General features: G+C 33.3%; 1 protein-coding gene across 6 annotated transcripts in view; it reads right to left on the bottom strand.

Moving 5' to 3' along the window:
* ANKS1B (ankyrin repeat and sterile alpha motif domain containing 1B) overlaps nucleotides 1–12,026 on the bottom strand; it is a 1,093,604-nt gene that overhangs the window by 907,370 nt on the left and 174,208 nt on the right. For all 6 annotated transcript variants that reach the window (XM_063076110.1, XM_063076111.1, XM_063076113.1 and 3 more), the window contains exons 3-4: nucleotides 8,002–8,158; nucleotides 2,030–2,326 (exon numbers count right to left, since the gene is read on the bottom strand). In XM_063076110.1, the coding sequence (XP_062932180.1) occupies nucleotides 2,030–2,326; nucleotides 8,002–8,158 (454 nt within the window). The remainder of the gene's footprint in view (nucleotides 1–2,029; nucleotides 2,327–8,001; nucleotides 8,159–12,026) is intronic.

Here is a 12,026-nt window from a genome sequence, read left to right as displayed (position 1 = left end):
AATATACCATACACATTTATAAAATTGAATCTAAACTCTTTTCCTTCTGGTCATGTCATCTACTACAAAACATAAAAAACAACTTGGCCATGGACACCAAGTTGCTTACTGGTCTCAGTTATATTGAAAGTCCTTGGTTATAAATAGTCAGCGCAATCAAGTTTAGAAATATTCTCCAGAAGCGTTATGAAAGCAGTAAACCCAGATTACAGAAATTCAACACTTACACAATAAACATCTAGTTTATCATTAAACAACCTTTAAGAAAGTAACTTTCTGAATCACCTACAATAGTAAACATGTATCTACCTAATTTCAACACCCATTTGAGGGGAAAGTCTTTTTTTTTTCCTTAATGTGAGGGATAGAAAAAATGCTTGTGCTTATTTCCAAGGTGTTAAAACGTGAATAAATAAGAAATTGAGAAAAGATATTACAAATATCTAAACTAAATTATGCAGGCAAAACTCTAAAGAAAACTCTGCCAGCCTTAAACCTGAGATTGGAAGGTCTAAGATTTTTAAATATTCAATAGAAAACCCTGGAGACACAGGTTTCAACCTCTGAACAATTCCTAGGAAAAGTAACCCCACAGTTGAACACTAATTTCACCTGCAGTATGTAGACTGCAAAATTGGCTACCTTTTTCCCTCTGAGTATTCACACCCCTTTTACAATTAAGACCCTCTTCTAATCCAGAGGTAGAGTTTACTTTCCCATCCCTTGAATTTGAGTTGCCTTTGTAACTTGCTTTGGCCATTTGAATATGGAAGAAGTGATGATATGCAATGATGTGCTAGTTCTAAGCCCAGGCCTTAAGAAGCCCTGTACAATTCTGTTCTCTCTCTCGGGACCAGACTGCTGCCATGTGAAAGAGCGCAGGCTGACCTGCTGAATCATGACAGATCTGTGGCAATCTCACCCATCACCCCAGACAATATGCAGCCAACTCCCAAAAGAGAGACACTTAACTGACTTGCAATTGACCCCACACACATAAGAGAACCCAGCCAAGACCAGAAGAACTATCCAGCTGAGGTTAGACTAAATTGCCAATCGCAGAATTATAAGATAAACAAACAGATACTGTGTTGAGCCATTAAGTTTTGGGATAGTTCATTATGCAGCAATAGTTTACTAATTAACAGGGGAGAAGGACATGATCTAAGAGAAATCAAAAAGGTCTCCGGAAGATAATGCTGCCACCAACTTGAGAGCCAAGAAACCACCATGAAAGGAGAAATTAGTAAAAAAAATTTAAAAATTAAAAAAAAAACTAACCCAGGAGTTGGAGCTAACTTAAGACAGATAAGGTTGCCCTTTCCTCATGGAGAAATAAAAGCTATCCAAATACTATCTTTCCTTCAAAGTTGAACTCAAATCACATCTCTTTAATAAATTTTTTTCTTATTGTCTTTAGGCACAGTGATGGTTCCTTCATCAGCTATGCACACACAGTACATGATAGTGGAAAGAGGCCTAGACTTTAATCAGTAAGTCTAAACTCACTTCCCAGTTTTATCAGCTATGTGTCCTTAGACAAGTATCATAAGTCTTTTAATCTGATTCCTTATCCCTTAACTGAAACTTAATGGCTCTCCATCCACAGGACATCTATGAGAATTGAATTTTAAATGTGTCAACATGCTAAATACAAATACATACTCAAAAATATTGAAGTGAATTTTGTTTCATTTATTCATTTATTAAACTTTGAATTCTGACTATATGTCAGGCTGTGTGCTAGAGACTGGGAGAAAGGAAACAATTATAATGAAACCACACAAAACTGCCATCTACTAATAATTTTTCATGCGTATAGCCTTCACAGTAGAATGATGTTAGAGATTATGCCTTATATCTTTTCTTATTTCCCAACAGTGTGTGGTACAGTACTTTGATTTTAATAGTTACAAAAATACTTGCAGACAATTTGATTAAAAGATTTGTATACGTAGGTTTTAACATCTGTATCTCAAAGAAAGCAAGAGCATCATCGCTTTTAAGACATAGCTAAAAGAAGACTCACTTGACAGCTCACATCCATTCCTGCCTCCAACAACACCTGTACAACTGCTTTGTGACCATTGCGTGCAGCAAGGTGAAGTGGCGTATGCTTTCGAGTGTTGCAGCTCATTAAGTTAGGGTGTGCACTGATGATCATTTTGACTACTCTAAGCCGTCCATAGAGTGCCGCCAAGTCCAAAGGTGTTTCAAGCTTGCTGTTCCTAATCGTGGGGTCAGTAAGCTCTTCTAGAAGAACAGCAACTACTTCTGAGTGTCCATATTGAGCTGCACAATGTAGGGCAGTTTCATTTTCATTGTTCTGTTTAAGACAAAGATATAAAAGGCACAAATTAGTTATCAAAATCTGAACGCAGTAATTTAAAACCTGAAAATGCTTTGAAAATATAAGTTTAAGATTTATCTATTTTAATAAGTATGCATAATTGAATTTGATATTTGATAAAAACTAACACTCATCGCATCAAAAATATCATATTTTATTTTTATCACTTTGGTAGGAAAAAATCAAACTTTTCCCTGCATCATATATCCTAATTTCCAAGAATGATAAATGATTTAGCCATGTTAGTCAGTGGCCCTGCTGGGCCCAGATGGCCAGTGTCATCTGCACTGTGCATCTTGTCTCCATGACATTTGTTAATGAAAGAGATTAATAACAATTATAACACACTTTTAACAGACTGGCTTTCCAAAAGACAGTTGAAATAGTAAATTCTTGACAATGGAAGATTTACACAAAGGTTTCCCAAATTAAGTTTCATTTTATTTTCCACGTAAGTACAAATCCTTGCTTCTTTTACAAAGAGAATGAAGACATTCTGACCCTAAGAAACAATAGTATCTTTTTGAAATATAATTATAGATTGAGAGGCAAACCTACGCCCATTCCTGGATAAATTGCCAGGATGTGCAGTTTATAAGTATTTAAATTGAAAAGCAATAAGATTTTCCTAGAAATTTAGCAAGATAAAAAAATGTTAAGATAGAGAAAATTGAACCCAGTTGCAAGGCAGATGGACTCTTCAGGCCATTTGGGCAGACTGTATAGGTAGATGGAATATGGGTATATCAGGAGGTGGAAAGGTCAGTCAGGAGAAATGTGAACAAGAAATTTCAGCAACAAAAATGCATTGATCCTAAATGAGGGTTTTAGAGAGAAAGAGCAGCTCCGTCATCAGAGTCATCATCAAGCTAACACTATGTTCCAGACACAGTTGCATTTCATATATGTTTGCTAATTTAATCTTCATTATGAGATACATATTATTATTATTATCCCCATTTTACAGATGAGGAAATTAAGGCACTGAGTAGTTGAGTAACTGGCCTTTGATCATACAGCCATTTAGTAGCAGGGCCAGGATTTGAACCCAAGTAGCCCAGACCCAAAGTTGGGTTACCCATCATACATACCACCTTCCACAATAACAATTATTATTACTACCACTTGCTGAGTGGCTAAAAACTTTACATATATTGTCTCATTTAACTCTTACAACAATCCTACAAGATTGGTATTATTATATCCATTTCATGGATGAGGAAACTAAAATACGAAAAGATTAAATTACATGTTCAGGCAGAATCAGGATCTTTTGGAACGTATATGTCAAAATCCAAAGTCCACGCTTTTTCCACTATACCATGCTTCCTGTGCCAAATTATCAAATTAGTGGAAATTAATGATCTAAAAGCAGAATTTCTAGAGATTTTACCCAGAAAATCACCAACTGAGTTAGAATAGGAAGTAGCTGCTTAGATAGTTGTTCCGACCAAAACAAAAGAATAAGGAGATTTCAAACTCAAACAAATCTTAATGTTCCAGAAAGTAACTCAGGCAGATAAGTAAGTAAAGAGTCTAGAGGGAAGATTTGAAAACTTAAAAAGAAGAGTGGCAAGGGGAAATAAAAGCGCTAGAAAAGGCTTCTTACTATGTTATGTTTCAAAAAGTTATCAAGAGAGGACATTTAAAGGTCAAATCCAGAGGAAAAACCTATTCCTTGGAGACAGTCAATGAAAAGTTAAGATCTGATACGCCAGGAATCCAGCTGAAGACATTGTTTCTTCCATCAATTGTGGGGGCCATTCTTGCACTCAGTTTGAATGTGTTACTATAATCTACTTCCTCACAGATACTGGCCACATACAGGTTAAGACTCCACGATTTTCTTACCTGGCTAAGTTTTATAAGCCTGATTTAAAAAGCCACTCATTACTTTATGCATAGAAATATGCCTCCTGACCAACCCAAATTTCCCCTTTGTCTGAAAGAGATGCAATTTCATTTTTCAAAATGCAGCACCTCTTGGAGAAAAGAGAAAGGCCAGTTATACAATAATGATTCCTCAAAGACCTCTCTACTTTTCCATAGCCCTTTAGCCTAGGAAATTTATAAGCGCAAAATTGAAAGTGTTTCTAATCACACCAATTAGCACTGTTCAGATCTCAAGAGAAATTATTTCAATCACTAAAGACCTACTCAGGAGAAAATGTTCACAGATCTTATCCGTGATCAATACATACTTGGGTTGTCACATCAATGAGGACCACAACTGTGGCACCTTTACAAAGGCATGATTGCATACTTGTGTCCACACTCACTAGTGGTCTTAAAAACATCTAATTTGAAATAAATAGGCTGTTGATGAAGCACTGATTAATAATTGCTAATATGTCTACACAGAACATTCTTAAAGGGTTTTGAATTCCTTCTTTTATTACCACATAGGTGTTACCTGAAAAATGAGGACAAATCCAGACAATGAGTGGCAGAACAAAACCGGTTGTCAAAAGCTATTTACCAAAAGGTTTTGCTTCAAAGTAAAATATCTAATACAAGCTGGGCTTGAATTTTAGTGAATGGCAAAGGTAATGTATTTTTGAGATAAGTTCCTCTAGATTTTACCCTAATGTTAAAATAAAGAAAAAAAAAAAGAGGAAGAGAAGGTGAAGGGTGGCGTGAGGGGAAATTAATGAAAAATGAAATAGAAATTTAAAACATACATAACATCAGAAGAAAGGAAATAATAAATGAGTTGACAAAAGATAGGAAGGAGCCTATCGTGGCAATTATAAAAACGATAATCAGGGCAGAGTCCACGTTGTTATTCAAAATTATGTCACACTAAATTAACCACTAATTCTAGGGCAGTATAGCATGGTGAATGGGATCTAGGTTGAAGTGTTAGCATGCCACTATTCACAACAGTAAATCACTTGATTTCTCTGAGTCTATAACTTATCTGTATAATGAGAATATTACCTTCCCTATAAACCTTATAGTGTAGTTTACAAATCAAAAGAGATTCCATATAGGAAAATGCATAGTAAACTTTAAATATTAAAATGTAAGACAATTATTTTTACAGAAAGCTGTAGTAGAAACCAAGGATAACTTTCAGAAACTAGAATGAAGCCCTAATTTATAATACATAATTTTAACATCATAACACAGTGTATTATTGGTTAAGAGCTAGTGCTTTAGATCGGAAAAGCCTGTTTTCAAATACTGACTGCATATCTCAAAAGCTGTGACAGAATGGGCAAGTTACTTAATCTCTCTAAAGCTATATCCCCACATGTAAAGTGGAAATTATAATTAATACCTACCTCATCAGGCTGCTACAGGGCATTGTACAATAATGTAGACAATTGCACAATGCCTAACAAATAAATTTAAATTTAGAAGTAAACAAACGTAACAAAATATTTTTTTAAAATAAATATATTTTCAAAAACTTAAAAAACAATGTGGCTGGCAGGTTAGTTCAGTTGGTTAGAGCACAGTGTTATAATGCCAAGGTCAGGAGTTTGGATCCCGAACCTGCAAGCCACCAAAAACATAATAATCGTAATATGAGGGTACTTCAAAAAGTTCATGGAAATATTCATATTATCTTTTAATTTTTTTTCCACAAAATTTTTGAAGTACGCTTGTGGTAAACACTCCATAAATGGCAGGATTTAGGATGATAATGCTGATGTACTACTGTGGAGGGCTGTAGAGTCAGAGACCTGAGTCCAAGTCTCGGTTTTAGTCACTCGGTAACATGTGACCTTAGACTAGTTATTTATATTTACTGAGTGATTTCTCATCTAAAAATGGGAGTGATAATATCACTTCAGAAGATTATTTTGAGAATTAAATAACATTCTGCAGGGGAAAGTGCTTGGAACAGTACCTGGCTAATCTTATGCTAATTACCATTTTCATTTCCTCCATCTACTGTTTAAATACATAAAGTTTTATAATTAGCTAGAAATTCCTGTCCCTTTCAGAAGAAAAAAAAACAAGAATAAAGCTAAAACCAAAAGTTTCTTGTAAAAATAAAATTCCCATATGAGAAATTTTTAGGAGAAATGGCATAGAATGGGAGAACAAAAAACCTGGAAGCATGGTATTAAAAATCTCAAGAAACTTTCAACTTGTTGCCAATAGAAACCAGAACACAAAGCAATAGAAGGGCAAAAAGAACTTTGAATTCCAATCTCCTTAAAAAGACATTTTTTATAACTTAATTGATCTGTTCAACATCACTGAAAACAAGTGTTTCTCTTTAAAACATACCATTACAGTTATATGCCATTTAAAATTCTCAACTTTCAAATACAAATGAGTCCTATGTTTTTTTCTTTTATTTTCATGTCATTTAAAAACATTTTTTGTAAAAACTAACTTTTATTATTTCAGGTTTGCTTTGTGACATTTAGACAGTTTTAAGCCACCAGATGGCTCACCCTGTAAATGATCTAACTTTTGCTTTTCTAAGGAACAGAAGAGCATTCTCATAAACTTTCTTGTAGTATGTGATGATAAAAATAGCCATATCTGTCATTTTTTAAAGATTGAGTATATTTTCATTTAAAAATCTGCACTTTTATAACCTGTATACATTGAACTTGGATTGTGATAAATACTAATAAAACACTTTTTTAAATAAAATGTTTTTCCTTATTAGTCCTTTCAACAATTGCTTGAAAATATACATATTTTTCTCCCCTTTACTGTTTACAGCTAGTATTACTTTTTATTCTTTAGTCTAAATTTCAGTCAAAGGGCTGCAAAGTCTGTATCTATTTGAATAATGTGCTAATTGTACTTAATTAGATGTGCTTGCCCTAGAGTAACCTACTTGCATTGATATTGGACAACTGCCAACCTGCAGCTTAATGCCATGGTTGTAATTTGATTGTTAAGACTACACGCTGGTTTTCAAACATAGTTTTACAAAATGGGAACAGTAGGGGGCATACAGAGCTCAAGATGTTTGTTATCATACTGTATTAGGAGACCATATTTTACTTCTGGAATCTGTGGCCTTCTCTGTTTAGAATACTGAGAATAGCATTCCTTTTTTTGTTGTTTGTTAAGTATAATACAGATATTATGTACTTATCAATACTTTGACTTTATCTGTCAGAATCATACTGCTGCTGTGTTTTACTCAACTTACTCTGGGCATATGTATATATACACATAAAGGACATTCTAACTTAATACATGACTGGCAACAGCATACACTATTTTGCATTTTGATTCATAGAATGTGCTTAACTGTGAAAGTGCTATGTAAATGGTAGAGCATTATGCAAATGTTAGTTACCATCATTGTTTTAACATTTAAAATTTTATTAAGAAACACTTTAATTCTCATTACAAATGTGAATTCTGTCCTATCTTTAAATATTCAACAGCTATAAAATGGATGATTATATAAGGCAGGCAAGAATATTACAACAACTTCTTTATGTGGGATTTTCTCATCAACAAAATATCTTTACAAATGCCCAGCTTAGTGCCTGCACATCACATCCAAATGCCAAAGAATTTTCCTACTTTCTCCTTTAGGAAATTCAACAATGGAAAGGACTTTGGCAGGGTGAAGATTAAAAAATAATCAATTTTTCAATGCGGCCTTGCCTTCACAAAACTCTAGAATAATTACAGCCTGAGCAAACATTTGACAAGTGTACCTGCTCATTGACTCTGGAATGTGATGGTCCATGATGAATAAGAATCTTCACAATTTCCACATCTCCTTTCCAGGCAGCCAGGTGAATAGGAAAATATCCTTTGTTGTCTGCTACATTTGTTGATGCCTCATATTGAAGTAGTTTGAGAACTATGTCCCTAAGAAGGGGGGGGGGGAACAACAGAAAAGAAAATATTCTGAACAACACTGATTTTATTAAACAGATAATTAGAAAAGTATACTAGATGCTGGCTGGTAATTTACAGTAATCATTTGAAGTACTAAAATATAAAATTGGGTTTAAGGGTTTGCCTATTCGATGTTTGGCTATTTTACCTAGAAAACAACCACTGACACACACAGAGAGAGCTGACTAATCAACAAAACTACTTCAGCAGAATTCATTAGGGCAAAATTTATCTTATTTCATTAATTGAATGAGTTAAGTAAAATAAACTAAAAGGATGCCTTCTCAATTTTTTTTAAAAAAGAGCACTTTCCAGATGGCATATATCTGAGATTTAGCTTGAAGAAAAAGGTGAAGTTATAAGCAAACTCCCTGTTTACAAAAAAACAAGAAACATTTAGGGGGTTTATACATCATTCCTATAAAGAACTGGAATAAGAAATTAAAGATGCATATAAAAGAGAAAGACAGCACAGTATTTAAGAGACCCTGACAAGCTAGCTGTAGTACTAGCTCAGGGTTAAAAAATTAATTAATTAAATAACTTTTCAACCATGGCACACAACACACTTTGAATGTGTGTTGTTCACACTTCTGTACTCCTTCACCTTTCTCCTCCAAACCTAAGAAATGATTTCAACAGGGAAATTTATTTAAGAGAAATGTTCCACCATTGACACAATTTTAACACAAACTCAATACATCCTACCTATAGAATATTGTACTCAATCCTCACCAGGTTTTCAAAATAAAAATCCTGAACTATGATACTCAATCTCAGGAGGAATTAACTAATAATTATTAGCAAACATTATATTGAACTTTGTATCAAATAATAAAAGTCGATTCTAAAAAAAAATCTGTATTTTTATTTGAATGTTTGAATGCACGTAAGAAGGAAATTCTATTAACTCAGTGAAATCCTAGACAGACACATACATACATAAATACATATATACATACATACATACAATTACATTATACTAAAGTTGTTTCTTATATACAACAAATCACCAGTGGGGAGAATAAATGAATGTAACAGAAAAATCTAAATTCAAATATTTCATAATATCAGACTCTAAATGCAAGTAACAAATGAGAAAAGTTGGAGGAAGGTTGATTAAAAGCAAAGTTAGAACTCTGATAGCTCACAAGAAAAAAGAAAAACAGACATGATACAAGACAAAACTACAGTAAATGGTAAAACACACTGCCCAGAATGTGGCCTAAACTTGAAACAACGAACTTAGTTGTTGATGTATGAAATCACAATGAAACAACCAAGAATATACTGTAGAAATATTTAGAAAGTTCCAAGGAGTCCTAAATTTTCTATTAATAAGATTTCTGAGAAATTAAGAAATACATTTTATTTTAACATTTTTTTAAAAAAGTATTATTTTGTAAGATATGAATTTAAAAGGCTTAGATTTGAGTCCCAGCTGTGCAAACTACCTAATGCTGTGACTATGGAAAAATTATTGTCTCATTTTATTTTTCTTTTCCATAGGAGATACTTTAAAACAATAATAATGCCTACTACTCAAGACTGGTAAGAGCATTAAATGAGATCATAGAAAAGAAGTCACTTGATAAATAGTAAAGCACTATATAAATATTAGCACTTGTCCCAAATAAAAATAAAATCCTTTAAAAATGAAAATGCTTGCAGCAAATCAACTTTGAAAAAGATAATTTGAATACCAGAAGGAACTATGCTATACCAGTTCACATGCTTTTCTCCATCTCTCTGCCATGCAAGAGTTTTTACATTATGCTTGCATTCTAAGATAAAGAACTACAATGAGGTAATAGGTCAATTATGAATTACGAATAAAAGCCGCCAAGAACCAGAAGATCTGGCTCCAAGTCCCAACACTTTACTACTTACTAACTTGGTAACCTTGAGCAAATCAAATAACCTTCGTCTCTCTTTCAGATATTGTTAAAATAGAATTTAGAGATTACACCTTGCTGCCAAACTGAAAGGGTTATGGTGTGAATCAAATGAGAAACAGGCATGACTGAACATTGGCCCAATGTTCATCGCAGCACTCTTTACAATAGCCAAGAGTTGGAACCAGCCCAAATGCCCATCATCAGATGAGTGGATACGGAAAATGTGGTACATCTACACAATGGAATACTACTCAGCTATAAAAACGAATGAAATACTGCCATTTGCAACAACATGGATGGACCTTGAGAGAATTATATTAAGTGAAACAAGTGAGGCACAGAAAGAGAAATACCACATGTTCTCACTTATTGGTGGGAGCTAAAAATTAATATATAAATTCACACACACACACACACACATACATACACACACACACACAAACCGGGGGGGGGGGGGGAAGAAGATATAACAACCACAATTACTTGAAGTTGATACGACAAGCAAACAGAAAGGACACTGTTGGGGGGGAGGGGGGAGGGAGAAGGGAGGGAGGTTTTGGTGATGGGGAGCAATAATCAGCCACAATGTATATCAACAAAATAAAATTTAAAAAAAAATAAAAATAAAAATAAAAAAAATAAAAAATAAAAAAACATACTTAGTTAAGAGAAACAGTTACTATGTAGACAGTCAGAATCCAAGATTATGCTGTAGATTGATGACGTAGATATTTATGTTTTAATCACATAATTAAACCCAAAGAAAAACCAAAAAAAAAAAAAAAAAGAAACAGGCATGACTGTAAAATTATATACAATCAAAAGCTATTCTCAAAGCAGGCTGTTGCAATGTTGAACAATTCCAGTGATTTTTTTAAATGAAATATTGCAGCATTTAAAAGGTAAAATAATACCAAAGGAAGCTAGTCAAACTAAATACCTGGATCTAAAAAGTACAATTTATACTACTACAAAATAGACTTCTCCAAATTAATGTCAAAGGCAATTGTGAGAAGGGTTTTAATTTCATTTCTCTATGCCTAAGCAAATTTTTAAAATGTTCTAATATCTAAATAAGAAAAGAATAATCTGCATGTTTATAAAACTTCCTTTGATAAACACTAACATCCTAACTAAATACTACAAGGGTACTTCAAAAGATCATGAAAAAATAGAATTAAAAACACAAATCTTTGCAAGAACTTTTTGAAGTACCCTTGTATTATTTTTTATTTAAGTTTTTTAATGTATTTATTTTATTAATTATTTTACTAAATTTTTTACTTTTAAATTTAAATTTATTTTTAAATTTGTATTTAAGTTGAGCTTTACATCTTTTCTTTTTTTAGCAGCTGGCTGGTACAGGGATTGAACTCTGGACCTTGATGTTATCAGCACCATACTCTAACCAACTGAGCTAACTGGCCAGCCCAAGCTTTACATCTTATTCAGAGTTATCAGCTAAGAAACTGGCCAAGCTGAGATTCCCAGTGTGAAAAATATTTGTGATACATAAAGTTTTATCTCTGATCAAGTATCTGTCAGTTTTACTGAGTCATAAATAGAATAAAGTATTAATCAACAAATTGTCATTAATCTTCCTTATGATGTGTCCATGCATATCATCAGTAATATGAATCAAATAGGCTTTTTCATCCAGGCTCATTAAGAACAAATTAAACTTCAGGTACTTGCTATCACATCTAAATTAGAAGAGTAAACACTAGGATACCACCGACTCAGTTTTATTATTTTTTATTTTTAGTCAGGTTGAGCCTTACATCTTATTAAAAGGTATCAACATATGAACATATTCACTGTGCTTGATTACCTGGAATAAAATATTAAGTTATCCTGCTGATCAACATCTATAGAATAGCAAGCAGCAAAATAACCCCTATATCTTAAACATAAAGTAGTAATCGTTCGTATATCCAGTG

The sequence above is a fragment of the Cynocephalus volans genome, chromosome 12 (genome assembly GCF_027409185.1).
Source record: "Cynocephalus volans isolate mCynVol1 chromosome 12, mCynVol1.pri, whole genome shotgun sequence".
Classification (NCBI taxonomy): domain Eukaryota; kingdom Metazoa; phylum Chordata; class Mammalia; order Dermoptera; family Cynocephalidae; genus Cynocephalus; species Cynocephalus volans.
This window is presented reverse-complemented; position numbering and strand designations above follow the sequence as displayed.